At 37.5% G+C, this 23,364-nt stretch overlaps 1 protein-coding gene across 1 annotated transcript in view; it reads left to right on the top strand.

Moving 5' to 3' along the window:
- Nucleotides 1-23,364, top strand: part of HEATR5B (HEAT repeat containing 5B) — a 109,581-nt gene that overhangs the window by 51,874 nt on the left and 34,343 nt on the right. The window contains exons 22-27 of the mRNA XM_035000926.1: nucleotides 6,528-6,672; nucleotides 9,954-10,193; nucleotides 10,686-10,937; nucleotides 15,682-15,863; nucleotides 18,420-18,488; nucleotides 22,818-22,997. Of these exons, the coding sequence (XP_034856817.1) occupies nucleotides 6,528-6,672; nucleotides 9,954-10,193; nucleotides 10,686-10,937; nucleotides 15,682-15,863; nucleotides 18,420-18,488; nucleotides 22,818-22,997 (1,068 nt within the window). The remainder of the gene's footprint in view (nucleotides 1-6,527; nucleotides 6,673-9,953; nucleotides 10,194-10,685; nucleotides 10,938-15,681; nucleotides 15,864-18,419; nucleotides 18,489-22,817; nucleotides 22,998-23,364) is intronic.

Here is a 23,364-nt window from a genome sequence, read left to right as displayed (position 1 = left end):
TATTTAAGAGGAAGAATCAGTGGGGACACCTGGGTGGCTCAGTCAGTTAAGTGTCGGCCTTCAGCTCAGGTCATGATCCCGCGGTCCTGGGATCAAGTTCCTTGCTTAGCAGGGAGTCTGCTTCTCCCTCTCCCTCTGCCCCTCCCCCTCCACTCGTGCTCTGTTTCTCACTTTCTTTCTCTCTCAAATAAATAAAATCTTGGGCGCCTGGGTGGCTCAGTTGGTTAAGCAACTGCCTTCGGCTCAGGTCATGATCCTGGAGTCCCAGGATCGAGTCCCGCATCGGGCTCCCTGCTCAGCAGGGGGTCTGCTTCTCCCTCTGCCCTCTTCCCTCTCGTGCTCCCTGTCTCTCACTCTCTCTCTCTCAAATAAATAAAATCTTTAAAAAAATAAATAAATAAAAAATAATAATAAATAAATAAAATCTTTAAAAAAGAAAAAAAGAGGAAGAATCAGTAGAATCTGTTGATTAATTGGCCATAAGGAAAAGAGAGAAGGATGTAATCCACGTTCTGACTTGAACATAGAAATATAATTTCCTGAGATTGGTAACACTGGAATAGGAAGAAGTTGGGAAGAGTGGATATAATTAATTCAGTTTTAGATAATTGGTAGTTTCATGGTCTGGAGCTCAGAAAAGAGAAATTTGGTTGGAAACTTAAATTTGAGAGGCATAAGAATTTAGATGGGAAATAAAGACAGGAGTAGTTAAGATCACCAGGGAGAGAATGCTGAATGAGGAACCCAGCCTATAAAAGGAAAAGAAAAAGAATCAGGAAAACTATGAAGCAATCTGAAAGATTAAAGGAAAAATAGAGTTTGTAGTGTTCACAGAAGCCAAGTGGAGTAGAGGAGTTGTCAGCTATATAACATATTTGTTGAGAGATCAAGATGAGAGCCATAATGTGCCCTTTGACTTTTGTCACATGGTGTCTTTAGCAAGAGTTCGTCTAGCAGAGTGGTTACAAATGGAAGCCCATATACACTGGGCTATGAATAGAAACTTCATTCCGAAGTTGACTTGATAGGAGAGGACTGAGGGCCATAGGTCAAAGGAGTGATGGGGTCAGGCAAGACTTTTTCTCCTACAGTAGTGAGGAGTGAGGGCTTAAATGCTGAAGAGATGGAACCAGTAGAGTGGGAGAGTTTAAGTTGTGGGGCAGAGTGGATAATCATCCAGGGTTTCTGATGGGATGGAGTTTCCAGGGCACAAGTAAGAGAATGTCTCTCCCAGTGCAACATGAAGAAAAGAGGAGAGGATGAGTGTAGGTAGAGGTGGGTTTTTGGATTTGGTGGCTGGGAGTTGGGGGAGCTATCATCTAATGACTTTTACTTTCTTAATCAAGTAATAGGGAAGATAAGTTTTATGAGTGAGGGAGCAAAGAAGAGGGCAAGAAGTTTGAGAAGAGTGGAATGTGGGAGATTGGACTAACTGGAGAAATAGAAGATTCTGTGGTAGTACTGAGGGTTCAGCAGAGGGTAGTGACCCTTTTTTGGCTCCATTGTGTGAATCATGATGGTAGCAGTTCACCTTGTAAGATTTTTCTTCAGCACCTATAACCAACCATTGAGCAGCCAGATACTTTGATACATTCATAGTTGGACTTTGGCCAAGCAGATTCACTTAAATGATAGCAGGATGAAAGAAATAAAGATGTTGGGCGCCTGGGTAGCTCAGTTGGTTGAGCGACTGCCTTCGGCTCAGGTCATGATCCTGGAGTCCCGGGATCGAGTCCCATATCGGGCTCCTTGCTCGGCAGGGGGTCTGCTTCTCCCTCTGACCCTCCCCCCTGTCATGTGCTCTCTCTCTCTCATTCTGTCTCTCAAATAAATAAATAAAATCTTAAAAAAAAAAAAGAAAGAAAGATGTTAACAAGACAGTGCTAAAATAATAATGCATTATGAGGTCTCATTTGGATAAAGGAGGAAGGAAAAGACAGCAGGAGGCCGATATATAGGGAGAAAGAAAGATAGATATAACCATGGGAGGATATTGCTCACATAAAGGGAGGAGAAGGTTATTGAGGATGAGATGAAGGAAGGGAAGGGCCAACATACTAGGTGTTAGATCCGATGTGGTTTATTCAACTTATGCAACAAGATTTTCTCGTGTTTCACCGTAGACCAGGGGGACCTGAACCAGTCCTAGACCATCAAAGAATCTGAGTGTGCTTCAGGGCAGAAACCAGTTGCACGTGAATTGTGTACAGGAAACATTCACAAGGAAAATAGTTGATGGATAGTTCACGCCTGATTGCACTCTGCAAAAAGATGTGTAGCATCCTGCCAAAAACCCTGGTCTAATGTCTAGCCTCTGAAGGCATTGATGACATCTCTTGAGCAAGGTGGCTCTACATGAATGAGCAAGCTGTTACGTGATACAACTTAGATAACTGACAAACGTGATGAAAACAGACACTCTTTAGCTTTAGTCTTGTTCCTCTCTGCACTTTTTTTCTCCTTAAATAGAATTATACTGTGGAGGTTGACCTTATGAGATGGAACACATTTAAGAGGATCTGGTAAAGTAATAGTGTGAATTTCCTTATCTCAGTGGAGGTTATCAATAAACATAGGCTACGCAATGAGCTTTCTGTGTATTAACACGAGATAATGCCTCAAAACTGATTTCCTTAGCAGAACACCAAGGGTTTTATTACAAGGCATGTTCAAGACCTTTCCTGAACCCTCTCCAAAAGGCTAAGTAGTGAGATTACAGGTAACTGGTTGGAAGGAGATGATATGGCAGGATAGAGATGAGAAAATGGGTCATTCAAGGGGTCATCTTGTTTCCACATTGCTGAAAGCCCCCATGTGGTCTCTGTTACCAGTTCTTTTGACACTGAAAAATAGTCCACACATGGGTTCATCCAAATTAGAAATCAGTTAAGATTCTTATGAATTTTGTTTTCATTTCTGCTCAATCATTTCCATCAAAAATGGCAATGTTATGTGATACCACATGTAATACCTAACACAAATGAAATGTGATTTTTTTTTCCAGCAAATGTATTGAGAGGTGAGTTTCACCATAGTAATCTTTAAATGGTATAGAAGTATTAAAATTTGTATGATGTTAGAACTATTCAAAATGTGTCTTTGGAAGAAAAACCACCACTCTGACTTACTGTTATTTCCCTCTTGGCAAGCAACTGTTTGTTTTTTTTGGGTTTTTTTTGAGAGAGGGAGAGAGAGAAAGAGTTGTGTGTGTGCGTGCGTGTGCATGCACAAGCAAGAGTGGGGCAAGGGAGAGGTAGAATCTTAAGCAGGCTCCATGCCCATCAACCCTGAGATCATGAGCTGAGCTGAAATCAAGAGTCAGACACTTAACTGACCGAGCACCCCACGTGCCCCAGCAACTGCTTTTTATACCATGTGACCACAGTTATGCGTTCTCCTGTCCTGACAGAAGTATTCCACACATAGGCATTTAGGTCATCTGGGATAATTGTAGGAAATGTCAGTGAGAGAAAGACTTGAGCTGAATGCCCAGGTCATCACTGTCAGAGCCGGGGGGTCTCATTGTCCGGGATGTGTATATGGTGGGCACAACAAGGGATAGCAAGGTGACATACAGTGTAAAATTACAGGCATTTTTTTAAAAAAGATTTTATTTATTTATTTGACAGAGAGAGAGACAGCAAGAGAGGGAACACAAGCAGGGGGAGTGGGAGAGGGAGAAGCAGGCTTCCCGCGGAGCAGGGAGCCCGATGTAGGGCTCGATCCCAGGACCCTGGGATCATGACCTGAGCAGATGGCAGACGCTTAACGACTGAGCCACCCAGGGGCCCAATAACAGGCATTTTTATAGGATGGTGGAGGTCTACTGTAGGAGCAAGCAACACAATGTTCCTGAGGTTTGTGGATTCTAAGAAAAACAAGCTTCTTTGGAAAATAATTCGGCATAACCTAAAATAGTTGAATATACGCATATGCTGTGACCCAGAAACTTCACTCTTAAGTAAACACCTGACAGAAATACATGTGCATATCTGCCAAAATACATGTACAGGAATATTCACTGCTGGGTTATTCATAATAGCCAAAACACAGAAATGACCTGTCTACCAGTCAGCAGTGGATAAAGAGTGATACAATTATTCAACAGAATACTACACAGCAATGAAAATGAACTGTGGAATGTAATCACATGGGTGAATCTCACAGACAAGTCGCCAGGCACAGAAGAGAGCACACTACATGGTTCCAATTATATAAGGTTCAAGAACTGGCTAAATGAAACTATAATGATGGATGTCACCATAGACTGTGATTATCTCCAAGGGGCTAGAAAGGACCATGAGGAAGCCACATATTTTTATCAAATTTAATGTTTTATTCTTTATTTTGTGGCTTTTACCAAAAGGTGTCAGGGGAAAGTTGTCAAACAAATATGTCTTTACTTTTACCTGGTTTATAGTGACTGTAAGACACCATCAATTGTAATTTGCATCTCTAATATTAGAGATGTTAAAATGGAAAAAGATACGCCTCAGAATCATTAAAATGGAGTTTTTGAAAAGACTTGGTAAACAAAACAGCTTTTTTTCTCTTTGTCTCTGCCAGTCAGTATTTGTCGAGTGTATTTTCTCATCTACAATTCTTTTTTTGTTGTTTTTTTTAGATTAAAAAAAATTTTTTTAAGTAAACTCTGTGCCCAACGTGGGGCTTGACCCCAGGATCAAGAGTTGCATGTTCCACCTACTGAGCCAGTCAGGCACTGCTCTTAGCTACACTTCTATTTAGTTGCAACTAAATTAAATTTGTATGGTGTTCTTACCACAATTATATAAGATAGAGCAGATATTGTCCTCATTGTACACATAAAAAGGCAAAAACTCTGAGCGACTGACTTGTTCTTCCCATCTCATATGACCATGCTTAAGATTTCTAGTTATAGGATATTTGGAAGTTCCAAAATGTCTTCATTTAAGGAATGAAGTGAATAAAACGTTTTATTGAAAAAAAAGTCAGGGGGCGCCTGGGTGGCTTGGTCATTAAGCATCTGCCTTTGGCTCAGGTCATGGTCCCAGGGTCCTGGGATCAAGCCCCGCATCGGGCTCCCTGCTCCGCGGGAAGCCTGCTTCTCCCTCTCCCACTCCCCCTGCTTGTGTTCCTACTCTCTCTGTCTCTCTTCCTGTCAAATAAATAAAATCTTTAAAAATAAATAAATAAATAAAAAGGTTTTCTCTCCTCAATTATACACACACACACATATATATATATTTTTTAATACTTGGTATAAATTTTATGGGCTATAAATTTTATGCAAATATATCTTGAATTACAAATGCTATATTGGTAGTATAAAAATATACTATCTAGCATTGTGAAGAGGTGGTGTATTCCATATAATTATTCCCCCCCTCCACTATTTCTGGATGAGATTTTTTTCTAAATATATTACTTATCTCCTTGCTTAAAAAGCAAGCACATGGAACATAATTTAATATTTTCTTGATGAGTCAGATTTATAGTAATATGATAGTGATAATAATAGTAATAATGATATTATTATAATAATAATATAGTAATAATGATAATAGCTAATATATAATGAGCAAATACCATGTCTCTATCACTGTTGTAAGGAAAATACTTGTATTAACTTATTTTATTTTCACTGTATTCCACATTTTGCATATGGCAAATAAGGCACAGAAAGGTTAAATAACTTGTCTAAGGTCACACGGGGGGCGCCTGGGTGGCTCAGTTGGTTAAGCGACTGCCTTTGGCTCAGGTCATGATCCTGGAGTCCCGGGATCGAGTCCCCGCATCGGGCTCCCTGCTCGGCAGGGAGTCTGCTTCTCCCTCTGACCCTCCCCCCTCTCATGCTCTCTCTCTCTGTCTCTCTCTCTCAAATAAATAAATAAAATCTTAAAAAAAAAAAAAAAACAAATAAGGTCACACGGGAGTCAGTGACAAGCAAGACTCAAATCCAGTCTAGCAACCAGAGCCTGAGCTCTTAATCATTATGTTGTGCTGTGTCTTTACTTTCCTTCATGTATTAAAGTGTACTACATTGATTTTTTCAGGAACTTTTGAGATTAAAAACAGTTCTATTCCAAAAGGGCCCATTTTAGAATTCTTTCCAGGTGTTTATGTTTGCTTGATTTTATTTTTTATTTTAATAAATACCCTTCTTTTCCTTCAATTCTTGCTGTGTGCTCTGCCTCCTAACTTTTCATTGACTACATACAATCTCCATGCACTTAAAAAATTTAGATGACAACATTTAGTAGGACCACGGGTCAAATAAGATGTGCAAGAGATTCTTCTGGATTTTCATGGAAGTATATTGTATCATCTTTAGCAACCAGGTCTTGAGACAGTTATTTTGGCCACTAAACTATTCTTTATACAATTTATTGGTATTATTTTTCCAAAAGTCCTTTATTTGACTATATATTTAACAGCTGATGTTGTTAAATGAAGAGCCTCTTCACAAGTAAGGTGTTAATACATATTCGTTAGGCAAATGAGATTGCAGTTTTTTAAAGAATTGTCTAATATGTTATGGTTTCCAGGTTCACTTATGTAGTTCCCATTTGCTACTTCGCCGAGCTGCTGTGGCTTGTCTCCGGCAGCTTGCACAAAGAGAAGCAGCTGAAGTATGTGAATATGCCATGAGCCTAGCAAAAAATGCAGGCGACAAGGAAAACCCTGGTACTCGTAAGTTACTTTATTAGTCAATATTCTTTTTGTTTAAATACTTAACATTTCAAATGAGTATTACTCTTTAAATAACATTTTTGCTTTCAAGTATGGTCAATCTTCTTATTCTTTTAAGTTAAATACAAAACCATTATCACTTTAAAAATTCCAGTATCAGGGCGCCTGGGTGGCTCAGTCGTTAAGCGTCTGCCTTCAGCTCAGGTCATGATCCCAGGGCTCTGGGATCAAGCCCCGCATCGGGCTCCCTGCTCAGCAGGAAGCCTACTTCTCCTTCTCCCACTCCCCCTGCTTGTGTTCCCTCTCTCACTGTGTCTCTCTCTGTCAAATAAATAAATAAAATCTTTAAAAAATAAATAAATAAAATAAAACAAAAATTCTAGTATTATTTTCTTGGTAATTTTACACTTTTACCTTTTTTAAGGTTTGGAGCTAAAAAAAAAAAAGTAAATAGCATTTAGTATCAAGGTACTTGTGCCATCCCTTCAGGATGATTGAGTTATATAATGGATAACTAACTCTAAGGATTTTGCTTTGTATCACTAATAGACTTTTGGAAAGAGAAATGACCTATTTTGGGGGTACCTGAAAGCTTCCAGTCTCTGATACTAGTTGACTCTTTGTGATGTAACTTTTCCTCAAGAAGGGAAAGCTAGAGTAACCAATAAAAGAAATGTCAGTAGGTGTTTGGGTAGCAAAAGATAGATCTTTGCTTTCTTTAGTTCTTTCTGCTTTTTGGGAGGTTTTAAGTATAGCTTGAATTTCATAGCTGGCCTTTTGGTCTCTAGGGATAGGTTGCTTGGGAGCTTTTTCAGAGCTTAACTGAAATAATTTCCCCTATTGTGAGAGAAAACTTTTACTCATAGGAGCTTTCTAATGCATAGAAGTTGCTTGGGTACTAAGAAGCAAGATACTAAAATAACTTCAATTTTAGGGTAGTATAAGAGCTCTATTAACAAATATACTGTATTGCAGAATGTGAAAGAAGTTATTTATACAGTAAATACTATTGCTTTTTAGAGAGAAAACATAGCACCAAAAATAATTATAGAATTCTCCTGAGTACATACAATATTTTAAAACTTATACTCCTCAGTCACCATAATCAAAATTGAGAGACAAACTAAGAGGGGAAGTACTTGCAAAATATATTTATTAATTTATTTTATTTATTGAAGTGTGCATGTTTACATTTTAATGTTTTTAAAACTTAATGTGTTGGGGGTCCTAAGACCACCCCGAGGTTTGATGATGCACTAGAAGGACTTAGCATTATAATCATGCTTATGGCTATGATTTATTACAGCAACTGGATACAAAGCAAAATTTGCAGAGGGAAAAGGCACTTGGTGTGAATTCTGGAGCAAACCAGGTGCAGGTTTCCAAGAGCCCACGCCCCATGAAGTCACGCAGGAGCTGCTTGACTCCCCAGCAATGAGTCTTAACAACATATGAAATGTCTACCATGGAACCTTGTTAGGGGCTCGGTGCCCAAGGTTTTTATTGGGCTCTGGGTGACTAGGCATGGTCTGCCTAACATGTTCCAAAAGTCCAGACTTTAAAAGGCAAGCAGGTGTTCAGCATAAACCATACCGTTTGTACAAACGGTTTAGGCATAGTGAGCCACTTTGACCAGGAAATGGTGGGAACCCTCCTGAAACCCAGTTCACCAGGATGCTAGCTGAGAGCTAATCTGAATTTTAGGCCTTACTAAGTCATCTCAGGCCTGCTATGTTAACTCTCTTCTGCATCTATAGAAAATCATGAGAGCATAAGAAACATGTTTTATCAAAGAAGAAATGTCAACATATGAAATATTTTCAACCTCCAGTGATTAAATAATTACAAGTCAATACAATCATAAGATAGCATTTTTCTTCTATAAAACTGACCAAATTAAAAATAATGATTATAACCAGCACTGAGAGAGGTATGAATAAAAGAGAAATATCTTATAGTGCTGGTAGAAAGAAATGTAAAGTCATACAAATTTTCTGGATTTGTCAGTATTTTTTGTCAGCTTACCCTTGACCTAGTGATTCCCCTTTTAGGAATTTATCCTCAGTGATCAATCAATGTTCTCTCTCTCTGTTTTTTTTTTTTTTTTTTTAGTTTGCTAGGTAGCTATGAAAATTAATGTTGTAGAAGTATAATTCCTGATATGGGAACATAGTTACTATCAGCTGCTAAGTGAAAAATAGGCCTCTATGCCTAATTTCGCACTAATGTTCTCTTTCCTTGGAATCAAAGCTTTTGACTTTTACTACTATTTGAGCTCCTCTCACTGGCTATTTTCTGCAAACTTGCCCTTATTTTGTCTTTGGAGTGACTCAACTAAAAGAGCCACTTTCAGTTTACATCCCTTTGTTTCACTGTCTTCAAGGTTCAAAGGGCTTCAGTCTTCAGAGCCTCATAGTATTCCTTCTTAAGGTTGCTAGTTGTACAACTTCTGCTGTTTCTAAGAACAAAAAGATTTTCAGATAAAGCAAGACATTTAACTACTATTTTGTGACAATATTACTTTTTTAATTGAAGTATAACTGACATACAATGTTATATTAGTTTCAGGTGTACAACATAGTGATTCCACAATTCTGTACTTGATGCAGTGTGCACTGTGACAAGTGTAGTCACCATCTGTCATTATATGTTATTACAATACTATTGACTATATGCCCTATGCTGTACTTCTCAACCCTGTGACTTACTTATTTTTTAGCTTGAGGTTTGTGCTTCTTAAACCCCTCCACCTATTTTATCCATCTCCCCACTCAATATGACTTTTTGATTGTATGATTCTTGGAAAGGATTTTCCCAGTTTTTAAATGATCTTTTAGGACATAATCCATTTATAATTTGTGTTCTGGCTTTATAGATTTTTAAAAACCTAAACTATAAGACTGAATAAATTTCACTTTGTTCTTCCAACAAATATACAATAATTATTTTTCAGTCCATTAAATCTAAGTAGATTTTACTTAGAAATATGTCTCATTCCCATACTTTCTCTTTTTTAGAAAGAAATGTATATTTATTGAGCATTCCCTGGAGATTTGTTTAAAATACCTCAAAATAATCAGTCTTAAGGATCAGAGTTTTACCTTTATTATCAGATTCTCTAAACCTAAGGATATGTAAGCTGGAGAACATAAATTCTAGTATAGCTAGCTTGTTTTGTTGTAATCGTGAATTTACATGTAAGCCTTGGTCTTTAACATAATTGTTACCTGTAGTATACAACAAAATTCTATACAAGTTCATTTGTAAAAATTGCTTTTCAGATGTCAATCCTTTTGCACCTGGAGTCAGTTCTCGAAGTGATATCCACTGCCGGCACCAAGGTGTTAATATAACAGAAACTGGTCTTGAGGGACTTCTTTTTGGAATGCTAGACCGGGAGACAGATAGAAAATTATGTTCTGATATTCATGATACTTTGGGTCATATGCTTTCATCACTGGCTGTAGAGAAACTTTCCCACTGGCTAATGCTTTGTAAAGATGTCCTGGCAGCTTCTAGTGGTATGTATTTAATATATAAAGTATGTTCTTAAAATAATGACTGTTTTACCTCTGGTATATATCTGTATATGTAAACAAAAAAAGATATATATATATATATATATGTATATGAGCTTACATTTAAAAATGCTAATAAATTTTAATCTATAAATCCCTGTATAAATGTTGAAGGCTAAATTATATTACAAACTAATGAGCTTTCTTTGATTTGGGGGAAATAACTAAATTCACACTAAATTTTCGTATATAAAAATCCCAGGTTACTCTGTATTCAACATAGTATGTAAAACTAGTGAAATATGTAAAAACACTTTTATGTTATCCTTTCTTTGCTTTCTGATTGACTTAAAAAAAACTTGCCAATTCTACTGTTTTCAAAGGAGTGAGAATTTAGTCCTTTTTTATTAGAAATCTTGTAACATTAATGCAAGTTCTAAAGCATCATTTTTGCTGTATGTGAGCTTGTCATAATATGCTTCATTTTTGTTATAGATATGAGCACTGCAACTCCCTTAAGTAGTGGAAAAGATGAGGAATCTGAGAAGAAAGATGAGATGGATGATGATACCATGTTCACCACACTAGGTGAAGAAGATAAATCAAAGCCCTTCGTGGCACCTCGCTGGGCCACTCGGGTGTTCGCTGCAGATTGCCTGTGCCGAATCATCAATTTGTGTGAGAATGCGGACCAGGCCCACTTCGATCTTGCCATGGCACGTTCTGCTAAGCTACGAAACCCTACAAGTAAATTTAAAATCAATACTTCTTTTCCCCGGAGTATTTTTGTAGGTTTCAAATACAGGTTTGCTGCTATGTAACATGCTTTAGACTCTGCCTTTCATTTCTTATAAGCTCCTTTTACCTTGTTTTCTGTCCCCTAAGCATACTACCTGTCTTCTGACCTATATTTAGAAGATAAGTTGAAGACAATGGTCCAAAGGTATATGTCTATGATAAGGTAGATGTATCTTAATCATGTGCCCTAAAGATAACGATGGCAGTAACTTACATATCCTTTGTACTGTGTCCTAGTTTAGCAGTTAAGCGTAAAAGAGATGGCAAAACTTTAAGGTGCGTAAGTAAAGGGAGTTTTGCAGTCCCAGCCATGGAGAATGTCAGAACTCATGAATGCCAACTCAAACTTTCAGATTTCAGAAATGCTACTAGGTATTTTTGAAAAGGTGAAAACTGTTACTGAAACTCAACACTGTTTTTTATCTTTTGTAAGCTTTTTATATCCCATCATTCCCTGGATCAGATATTACAGGGAGTTCATAAAGAGATCATCAGGTGCAATATCCTCATTTTACAGATGAGGAGACCCAGAGCTGAGAATGATGGAAGAATAATAGACTCTCTGTCTTTTACTTTGTTGTCTCTTTGTCACCCTCTCATTTTTTTTTTTTTACACATGTAAAAACAAATTGTGTGTACTAATAGTATTGAAGTCTATACATTAAAACTCCATTTAGTTTACTTGATTACTAAATGCCTTTCAGTTTACTAAAACTCAAAAATGGATTAAAAAACAAACCAAAAGTAAAACTGGTACTCCACGTATAAAATGTGAATCTGAATGTACGGTTATCAGCAAAGCACAGTATATCATGAACACAGTGTCCTTATTCATGCCATTATTTATCAAATATTTACCAAACCCTATTCTTTGCTACATGAAGAAGAAAAAAACATAGCCCATATCCTTGAAGATTTTCTAGTCTAGAAGACTTATCTCTCAAACAATTATATGTCCCAATAGTGGTATGACGGAGTGTTTTGGGGACATAAAAAAGTAGTATGCATTTTCTGAAGAGCCAGGGAAGATCTCACAGAAAAGGTGATTTTGAAACTGGATTTTAAAGGCAGAGAAAAGATTTTCCAGGTAGAAGAAGCTGGTTGTATTAGTTTTCTATTGCTGCTGTAACAAATGACCACAAATTCAGTGGCTTAAAACAACACACATTGTTTATCTTACTGTTCTTATAGGTCAGAAAGTCCAACATGAGTCTCACTGGGCTAAAATCAAGGTATCAGCAGGGCTGCATTCCTTTCTGGAGGCTTTCCAGGAGTCTTTTCTTCTCGGCTTCTATAGGCTGTCTGCATTGCTTGGTGGTGGCCCCCTCTCTCTATCTCTTGGAGATGGCCCCCTCAAAGCCAACACCAACTCTCTCCGTGATCCTTCTTTACCTGTCACATGGCTGTGACCATAGTCAGGAGCGGTGCTCTACTTTTAAGGCTCATGTGATTAGATTGGGCCACCTGTTAAATTTGGGATAATCTCCATTTCAGAGCCCATAACCTTAATCACATCTACAAACCCCCTTTTGCTATGTAAGTTAACATATTCACAGGTTGTAGGGATTAAGTTATAGACATATTGGAGCACCACTATTCTGCTTACCACACTGGTTTATTGCAAGCAAAGAAAGTAAGATAATTTGTTTGCTTTAGATTTTATTTATTTATTTTAAAGAGAAAGCGTGCACGCACATGCATGCAAGCGTGAATGGGGTGAGGGGGAGGATGAGAGGGAGAGAGAATCTTAGGTAGATTCTGTGGTGAGCGAGGAGCCTGCCACGGGGCTCGATCTCATGACCCTGAGATCATAACCTGAGCTGAAATCAAAAGTCAGACGCTTAACCAACTGAGCTACCCAGGCACCCCAAAAGTAAAGAGAATTTCAAAGGCATGGAAGTATAAGTGTGATATGACATTTAGGGAATAGTGAAGATCCTTAGGTTGGCTTTCCTTTCTTTGTATTTAATGCTTTTTCTCTCTTTGTTTGTATCTTGTCTTTTGCCTGCATTCTCAGAGATCCTCACAAATTTTCCCTTTATACCATTGATAATGTTTTACTGTTTTCTGCCCCCATAGTGGGTCTTAAGTCTTATTTTGTTTTTAGTTTTCCCTTAATTTTTTGTCTTTTTTCTGCCTTCATTATATCATATCCTTTTGACTCTTTATGATTTTCTGTTCTTATTCGGTAGCAGCCATGATTTTTTGCCTTCTATTGAGATGCCAAGTGATTTTCTATATTTTATTCGGATTTATATAGAAAATTGTTTTTGAGATTAGCTCTTTCTGAATCTTCAGAATCTTTATTTTGCCTGCATGTGTTTTCTTCATAGGCTTATTTGTTTATATATCCTTGAAAGAGGGGAGAGCGCTCTCCCTACTTGAAATTTGCTCACAGTGTGTGTGTGGGTGGATTGCCCATATTCTTGGTCTTTGTTTACTGGTACTTCACATTGGTAGCTGGATGGTAAGCTGATATAACAGCTTTCCAACCTAGATTCCAGTATCTGACATGCTTTGTTCTGCTGGACTGAAACAGGATCCTTTCTAGTTCCCATTGCCTGCTATTCTGAACAATCATGTCAGCATGTATTTTTCAAAGTTATAGACCAAATAAATGTGCTATCCAGGCTCTTCCTTTATCATCCTTATCCCCCTTTGTATCCACTGAGCTTTAGTTGTATGGAACTACTGCTCCCGGAATATAATAAACCTCGAACAGCCCCCTACTTCCCTCCCCATTTTAGAGTTCCTGCTTCTTGCCCCTTCCCATTCCCCTGCTCTGGGAGTTTATCTCCTTGGATTTGGAAAAAAGACATCTTGACTTAAGAAAAGTTGGAAGTAGAGATTTGTGTAGAGAAGTGACAGTACTTTCGGGAATAATTGCCTAGTTTTGGTTGGTAGATTGCTATCATTCTAGACCTTTTTAATTAGGTAACAGAGAGTACTGGAGGAGTAATGGATCTTTTTATTTACTTTTCGGTTGGCGTAATATGAATAGGCTCATTTTAATCCAGTTCCATCTGCCTTGGAAATTTCCTCCCAACTTCTGGCAGTAGTTCATTATACCTGATTTTTATTGATGGTGTGTTTTTGCCTCCCTTAGATGAGGAAGTATTGGGGGCTTCTAGTCAATTTTTTTTTTTCTCTCTCTCTCCTTTGTTCCTCTTCCCCAAGCCAGTAAATGTTCTTTTTTAAATTTAAGATTCTAAAATTGGAATTTTAGGTAGGCACATGAAAAAAATTAGACCGTACTTGTCTTATAACCTTCACAATAGCAATAACCACAAAAACCTGTTTAAATAGGAGCTGTTTGGGAATCCAGCTGAGCCACAGATTGCCACTGCTTCAAAAAGACTTTGGGAGTCTTGCAGCCTCCTGAAGAATTTTAGAGTACTTGAGCTTGATAAAGTCTTTAGATAACTTCAGTTGCTAGTTCTTTAAGTTCACCAATCTTTTCTTCTTCAGTATCTAATCACTAATAATCTTATCCAGTATATTTGTCATTTTTTATTTTTTCATTTCTACAAGACTCATTGTGGTTCCCTTCTCTCTTCAATACTTCTCTCTTCAATATGTTCAGGTTTTTGTTTTCTTTCTTGAATATAGACAACATATTTATGATAACTATTTTAGGCTCCCTGTCTGCTAATTTCATCACCTTTTTCATTTCTGGATCTGTTTCTATTCACTGGGGGTTTTTTTTCCCTTGTTGCAAGATATATTTTCTTACTTCTTTGCATCCCTGGTAATTTTTTATTACATGCCAGATTTGCAGATTTTATAGTAGTAGGGCTGGATTTTGTTGTATTCCTTTAAATATGTTGGACTTTGTTCTGGGATGTAGTTAAATTACTTGGTATCTTTTGAATCCTTTTGAGACTTGCTTTTAAGCTTAAGATCTGGGGTAGCCTTTACTCTAAAAGGAAAAAGACTTCCCTTTTCTACATCTTGTCATTATAAAAGTCTTTTCCAGAGTAGAGGTTGGAAAACTACTTCCTACAGTCCAAATCCAGACCATAGCCTGTTTTTTTTAAATAAAGTTTTATTGGAACACAGCATACCCATTTATATCCACGTGATCTATGACTATTTTCATTCTACAACAGCAGAGTTGAGTAGTTGTGATAGAAATTATATAGCCAGCAAAACCAAAAGTATCTAGTTCTTTACAGGAAAAATCTGCCAATCCTATTCTAAAAGAATTACAAACTCCTTTGGGGAAAGTTATTATAGTTATTTTGCTCCAAATGCTATTGTACATCCAATAATGTCATCTATATTACCATATTGGGTAAAGGTTTACCAGTATTCTTGAGAAATTATGATACACGAGCTTTCTTGAAAGTGTATCTTTGTTATTTTTAGACATAGTGAAATATGTGGAACATAAGTGGTTTTTTTAAGATTTTATTTATTTATTTGACAGAGAGGGAGAGAGCACAAGCAGGGGGAGCGGCAGGCAGAAGGAGAAGGAGAAGCAGACTCCCCACTGAGCAGGGAGCCTGATGCAGGGCTTGATCCCAGGACCCTGGGATCATGACCTGAGCTGAAGGCACACACTTAACTTACTGAGCCATCCAGGTGCCCCAAACATAAGTGCTTTTTTAAAGAGGTTTATTTCATTTCATATTTTTGTGTTGTAATATCTATTTTTAGAGTTTTCCTTTTTGCCTTCTTTTTTTATTTTTAGATGACCTGTTGGTACTTCATCTCTCTGACCTGATTCGCATGGCATTCATGGCTGCAACAGATCATAGTAATCAGCTGCGGATGGCTGGGCTCCAAGCACTTGAAGACATTATCAAGAAGTTTGCATCTGTGCCTGAGCCAGAATTTCCAGGCCATGTGATTCTGGAGCAGTATCAAGCTAATGTGAGATACTCTGTTTATCTAAAACTTAAAATGGATCCTTTGCATGATCATTAAAGAGTGAAGATTCCCTGGAGAAATGTATTTGGTTCTTCAACTGCATATCTTTATTCCCATCATCTGTTACATAGTTGAATCCCACAGTTGAAGAAACAATAGTATAAAACTTGTGACTATTTTTAAGTTCTGATAGTGTATTGGTGATAAAACTAGAATAGAATTGCAGCCTAGCTTTTCAGTCTTGTGTTTAGACGTTTAGCCATGCCATTTAAAAGATAAGACATTCAAAGAGTGTTGTGGATTTGCTGACATTACTTTTATATGTCAAGACTTGATAAGCATTTTTAAAAATAAAAAGGGCAACTTTGTATGCTGAAGGGTAACTTAATAACAGCAGTTAAAAATATGACTGAAAGAATTACATACCTTCAAAAAATATTTTATTGTATTCTAAACAGAGATACTTGTTTCCTCAGATTTATAACTTTATTTGCGTTCTTGAACTGAGGCACAATAGATTTAATCCTGGTTATGATGGGTTATGTAAAGACAAAGAAACTTAAGTTATCAAGGAAGAAAGACACATTTTTTTTTTTTTTTACTGTAATTATACCAGAACCTTAGCTTTGGATACACAACACCTCATCTAACATGAGAGGCTATGGACTCTGAGAAACAAACTGAGGGTTCTAGAGGGGACGGGGGTGGGGGGATGGGTTAGTCTGGTGATGGGTATTAAGGAGGGCACGTACTGAATGGAGCACTGGGTGTTATACGAAACAATGAATCATGGAACACTACATCAAAAACTAATGATGTACAGTGATTAACATAACATAAATAAATACATACATACATAAATAAATAAAAGCTATACCCAAACATACACAAAATTAAAAAGGGTGAATAATGTATGCTCCATTGTTTTTCCATCATAAGTACAGGTGAGGAAGTTATGGCTTCTAGCCCAACTGGCTATAGAAAACCCGTATACAATTATTTACTCCCAAATACCCAACCTATAAGAATGAAGGTTTGTTGTTTTGTTTTGTTTTGACTTTTTACTTAGGAATAATTCTAAACTTACAGAAAAATGGGAAGAATAATTATTTAAATCATGTACCTTTACCCTTTAATACTTCAGTCTGTGTTTCCAAAGGACAAGAACACTGACTTACATAACCACAGAACAGTTATCAACTGTAGGAAATTCAGTGTTGATATATTACTTCTATTATAGAATATATATATATGGATATAGTCAGTCATATTCCGGTTTTATCAGTCAACCCGGTAATCTCTTTCTCCTTCGGTACAGGACCCAGCCCAGTTCTGTGATTAGTTGATGACTGTACTGCCAACACTGCAATTAGTTGCCATGTGTTTTCAGTCACGGAGAGGGACTCTTGATCCATTTCGAAACTACTGTTGATATATTTCAGTGACTTACTCTCTTGTGTAAGGGAAGATGTCTCAGATTAGGAGTTGACTCTAATTCCTTATTCAGTTTATACACATTAAATCTAATATACTTAAGAATCTATGACTGGATTGGCTTATTAAAACTAAAGCTCATATTCCTTCACTTACTACTATGACAGTGGTACATAAATGAATATTTCTTTTTTTTTTTTTTTAAGATTTTATTTATTTATTTGACAGAGAGAGAGAGACCGCAAGAGAGGGAACACAAGCAGGGGAGTGGGAGAGGGAGAAGCAGGCTTCCCGCGGAGCAGGGAGCCCAATGCGGGGCTCGATCCCAGGACCCCGGGATCATGACCTGAGCCGAAGGCAGACACTTAACGACTGAGCCACCCAGGCGCCCCATAAATGAATATTTCTTAAGCACCCTTTTTTAAAAAAATTTTTTTAAAGATTTTATTTATTTTTTGACAGAGAGAGAGCACAAGCAGGAGGGTGGCAGGCAGGGGGAGAGGGAGAAGCAGGCTCCCCGCCGAGTAGGGAGTCTGATGTCAGGCTCCATCCCAGGGCCCTGAGATCATGACCTGAGCCTAAGGCAGATGCTTAACTGACTGAGCCACCCAGGAGCCCTGAGCATCCTTCTTTTAAAGTATCTTTTTTTTGAGGTGAAATGGTCTCTGAGGTCTTTCAGTGACTATGTGAATTTTTAGTACTACTCAGTTATTAAAGGAATTGATCCAGTTATATGAGATTCACCCATGAGGTAAATACTGTTAGGATACATTCAGGAAAATATAGACATAATAAAAAAAGAACAGAAGTTTTCTGTTATGTCTAGGAACATGTGACTTTGTCAGAAAATCCTGTTTCCTATTAAAAACAAAGGAAAAAGAAACAAGATTAATTGCCTGTTTTGGTATAGCATTTGTATAGATTCAATAATGATTATAACCTCCTGGAAAGCAAAAGAAAAATGGTAGGTTTGAGTTTATTGTAACTGAAAAGAGAGATAAGGGAGATGTGATAAAAAAGAAAATAACAAAGATGTGTTTTGTGTGTTTTCATCTCCAAAGACACAAGAGGTTTTGTATTTACTACTTATCTTTAACAGTAAAATGCTCATATTCATTTTCTTAGGTGGGAGCTGCTCTAAGACCAGCCTTTTCACAAGATACCCCATCAGACATAATAGCAAAAGCCTGCCAGGTAAGAAGAAAAATAGGGTTTTCTATAGTTACCTTCTTTAAATTAATAGATACCTTAGAATTTCACTTCCAAGAAAGGAGAAAAATCAAATATTTTTATCTTGGAAATACAACAGTGACAGTTTCTTCTTTTATTCTGTATCAAATGATGAAGTAGTAACTGTTAATTGCATCCCTTTTTTTGTCATAGCTGAGGAAATGACTTTGGGATACATAGGTCTTTTATCATCCAATAGTGAACAAAGGTATAAAAATCAGAGGGACTAAAAGTAAAAGTAAGATTACAAAATAATTAAAGAATGCATATTAATGATAATTAGGTAATAAAAGATTTTTTTTTTATCAGTTTGTGAAAATTCTGTAAGTTTCTGGAGAATTTCACAATATGGAAATTTCATTACAAAATTAATCCCAGGAGATTATTCTCACATTATTATATTTGAAAAAAGTCACAGAAGCACTTACAGTCCTACGCTTTTGATAAGTCCCTTTTTTTTAATGCCTCATTCTGAAAATGGATTCATGCATTAAGCTCTCATCTTTGAGGAAATTGGATTCTTGATCTGCTTTCCTAAGGACAGAAGAGAAGCAACTCTCTCCTTCCGCATTTTCTGGAGTACAGGGCTGTGGTCCATCATTATTGCTTAGAATCCATAATCAAGCTACATGTGGCCTCTAGACAAAGAATGTTCTGCTATTTACAATAAGTGTAAAGTTCTTACTTTGTTTTCTCAGGCTGAATGAGTTTGCCTCTTCCTCCCATTGTTAAGTTTGTTGTTTTTTTTTTTTTTAGAGAGGGAGAGGTGGGGTAGGGGCATAGGGAGAGGGGGAGAGAGAATATTGAGCAGGTTCCACGCCCAGTGAGGAGCCTGACACAAGGCTCAGTCTCACAACCCTGAGATCATGAGGTGAGCCAAAATCAAGAGTCAGACATTTAACCGACTGAGCCACCCAGGCACCCCCCCCCCATTGTTAAGATTTATTTCTCTGTAGTCTGCTGTCTTAATGATGACCTTCAGAGAAATGAACTCCTCTCACAAACAGCAGACCAGAGAGAAAAGAGGGAGCCTTGTTAAAGAGAGAGATCTGTGGATCGTAATACAAATGTCAGTTAGAGCAGGCCGTTTGGTATGAGATGCCGACACACAAACAATCAGAAACCATAATTCTGTATAAATAAATGTATCATGATGATGTTTCAGAGCATAGTATTTAAGCAGACAAAGCCTACAAAGCTCCTGTTCATAGAAAAGCAAAGCCTATTCAGATTTCATCTTGTGGATGAGTAGTATGAAAATCTCCTGTTAACTGAATTTGCCTTCAACTTCTTATACCTTATGTGGCTGTAAGCTGCTTTTCCTATACGAAGTTTCTTTTCTTTTCTACTTACACAGGCTTACGTTCTTGACCTCCTGTCCTGTTTCTGGGAGGAAACCTAGGGGGGTTTTTTTGTTTTTTTTTTTTAAAGATTTTATTTATTTATTTGACAGAGAGACACAGCGAGAGAGGGAACACAAGCAAGGGGAGTGGGAGAGGGAGAAGCAGGCTCCTCGCAGAGCAGGGAGCCCGATGTGGGACTCGATCCCAGGACCCTGGGATCATGACCTGAGCCGAAGGCAATTGCTTAACCAACTGAGCCACCCAGGCGCCCGGAAACCTAGTTTTGAAACAGATGGACAATGGGTTGCAAGTTCCTTTTTCTTAAAGGAATGTAAGGAGTTGGTTTTGGACAGATCATGAAACATGGCATCCATTTACTAGAACAGATGTCATGTTAAACCTGAAACTGAATCAGGGTAATTTTTAGGTATTATAGGGAGACTCTCAAATGTAACACAACTGGAGACAGTAATCAGTGGTTTAATAAAAAAAAAAAAAAATCCTTTAAATCAGCATAGGAATCATAAACATATATTTTAAATATCTTATTTCAGATTAAAATGGATAAATGTAGGTTCATGTACCACTCTTGATATAAGGCCAGGCTCTTTTCTCTGAATATGATTTTGCTGATTCAGTGCTACTTTATCTTTTTTCATAAGCCAAACCTATAATGCAGAACCTGCAGTTTCTACTTTCATACTCTCTGTTGTTTTTTTTTTTAAGATTTTATTTTCAAGTAATCTCCACACCCATACTGGGGCTTGAACTCACTAGTTGCATGCTCTACTGAGTTGCATGCTCTACTGACTGAGCCACCAGGCACCCCGAGTTTCAGGTTCTTTAAAGTGAGGACTTGTGATTATGGAGGCAAGCTAGCACCACCAGGCCACCCCTTCCTCGTCAACATTCTTCCTTTGACTCCAGTGTCCCTGCACTTGCTTGGTTTTCCTTTTGCTCTTCTGGCATTTTCTTTTCAATTTCTTTCATTGTTTACTCTTATTCTGCTTGTCCCTTAAGTGTAACTATCTTCCCTGTGTTCTGTCCTTACACCTTTTTTTTATATACATCAGTCCTTGAACAAATTTACTGATAACATTGCTTTAGTTATTACCTGTTTGTGGAGAGTTCCCAGATCTCCCTAGTTATTGTTTTTTAAAATTTTAATTCCAGTATAGTTATACTAGTTTTGGGTGTACAGTATAGCAATTCAGCAGTTCTATGCATTACTCAGTGTTCATCACTATAAGTGTGCTCTTCTCCCCTTCACCTAGTTCCCCCATCCCCCCACCCCCTCCCCTCTGGTAACCACCAGTTCTCTATAGTTAAGAGTCTGTTTCTTGATTTGTCTCTTTCTTAACCCTTTGTTCATTTGTTTTGTTTCTTAAATTCTACATATAAGTGAAATCATATGGTATTAGTCTCTGACTGGCTTATTTCACTTAGCATTATACTCCATAGCTTTATCCATGTTGTTGCAAATGGCAAAATTTCATTCCTTTTTATGGCTGAGTAATATTCCATTGTATGTGTATATATGTATGTATGTGTGTATATACATGTGTATATATACTACATTCTCTTTACCCATTTATCTGTTGATGGACACTTAGGTTGCTTCTGTAATTTGGCTATTGTAAAAAAAAAAAAAAAAAGTAAAAAATAGAACTACCCTATGATCTAGTAATCACACCACTAGGTATTTACCCAAAGAATACAGAAATACTAATTCAGAGGGATGCATGCACACCTGTTTATTGCAGCATTATTTACAACAGCCATCTTTGATTCCTCACACTTTTTGCAAGTCTCTGGCCCCTCCCCTAAAAATATTTAATTGGTTTCCAAATCCTGTGATTTCTGTCTCCAAGGCTCTCTCAGGTGACACTCCCTTTTCATTCCATTCCCAGCTTGATCTATATCATCTCTGTCCCATAATATTGTAATAGTCATTTAACTGAACACATTGCTTACCATTTAAATACGTTCTTTCCTGGTATAAATACTGGAACAATCTTCCTAAAGCACAATTCTTTTTTTTTTTTTAAGATTTTATTGATTGATTGATTGATTGATTGATTGAGGGGAGTTGGAGGGGCAAGGGGAGAAGGAGAGAGAGACTTGCAAGCAGACTCCATGCTGAGCTCGGAGCCTGACATGGGGCTCGATCCCACAACCCCAAGATCATGACCCAAGCCGAAATCAAGAGTCGGATGCTTAACCAACTGAGCCACCCAGGCACCCCAAGCACAATTTCAGTTGTAATCTCCCTGCTCAAAAGCCTTGGAAACTGATTGCCCATAGAACAAAGTCTGAATTCAGTTTGCATGGAATTTAAATTGTAACATAATCTGATCCCAGTTAATTTTGCTAATCTCATCTCTTTTCCCATGTAACTCCTCTGTATTTACACACACAGACCTTCCTGATACCTAAACATTCCCATTTCTTCTGCTAAAAGTAATCTCTCCCTTCTCTGTTTTTAAGTGTAGTATTGCAGTCCTAAAATGTTCATTCAATCTGTGTTTTCTTTCTTGAGGACAGGGACTAGATTTTTCCCCTTTATTTATTTATTTTTAAATCTCTTCCATAGCACCCAGAATAACCCTTTGCCTGTAGTAAGCAGAAATGTTGAAGAATTATTCACAACTGAAGTAATTCAGGCAGAAATTTTTTTCTGTTAAAATTTTTGTCACATTGGACAATGGAAATACGATAAGTAAATACTGTTAGTTTTCCACATAAGAGTTTAATAACTTCCATCCTTGTTGCTGATTTGTTATTCAAAAATAATGTTGAAGCACAGCATTCAGGGGTTTTTTTGTTTCATTTTCTTCATTGGTATTTTGTGTTTCTTTCCCCAAGGAAAAAAAAATCATATTTACTTCCTACTCTCGTATGTTAATATTAATTTTTTTATAGAAAATTAAAAATGTTTTTCTTTGGCTAGGTGTGTAGTACATGGATTGGAAGTGGAGTTGTCAGTGATCTCAATGACCTCCGTCGAGTGCACAATCTGCTTGTCTCTTCTCTGGACAAAGTGCAGGCTGGAAAAGGATCTTCTAGCCAGCTGTACCGAGAGAGTGCCACAACTATGGAAAAACTGGCTGTTCTCAAAGCGTGGGCAGAGGTAACCACAGCCTTTGTTTTTGAACCATTTCTCCATCCACGAGAAAATGTTCCCCTAGTCCTGTAGGTAAAAACAATTTTATTTGATTTTTGTTGTTTTTTAAACTGACCTTTGGTATACAGTGCTTTTTGGAAATCTGTTATTTGCTCTTTCTCACTGAAATATGTATATATTTATGTCTCAAAAGAGCTCTTATAAACCTTTGAAAGTTATGTTTTTTGTTTTTTTAAAGATTTTATTGATTTATTTGACAGAGAGAGAGACAGCAAGAAAGGGAACACAAGCAGGGGGAGTGGGAGAGGGAGAAGCAGGCCTCCCGCGGAGCAGGGAGCCGGATGCAGGGCTCCATCCCAGGACCCTGGGATCA

The sequence above is a fragment of the Mirounga leonina genome, unplaced genomic scaffold (genome assembly GCF_011800145.1).
Source record: "Mirounga leonina isolate KUSES-001 unplaced genomic scaffold, KU_Mleo_1.0 Mir_125, whole genome shotgun sequence".
NCBI classification, from domain to species: domain Eukaryota; kingdom Metazoa; phylum Chordata; class Mammalia; order Carnivora; family Phocidae; genus Mirounga; species Mirounga leonina.
The sequence above is the reverse complement of the archived record's forward strand: the minus strand, read 5'-3'. Positions and strand labels throughout refer to the sequence as shown.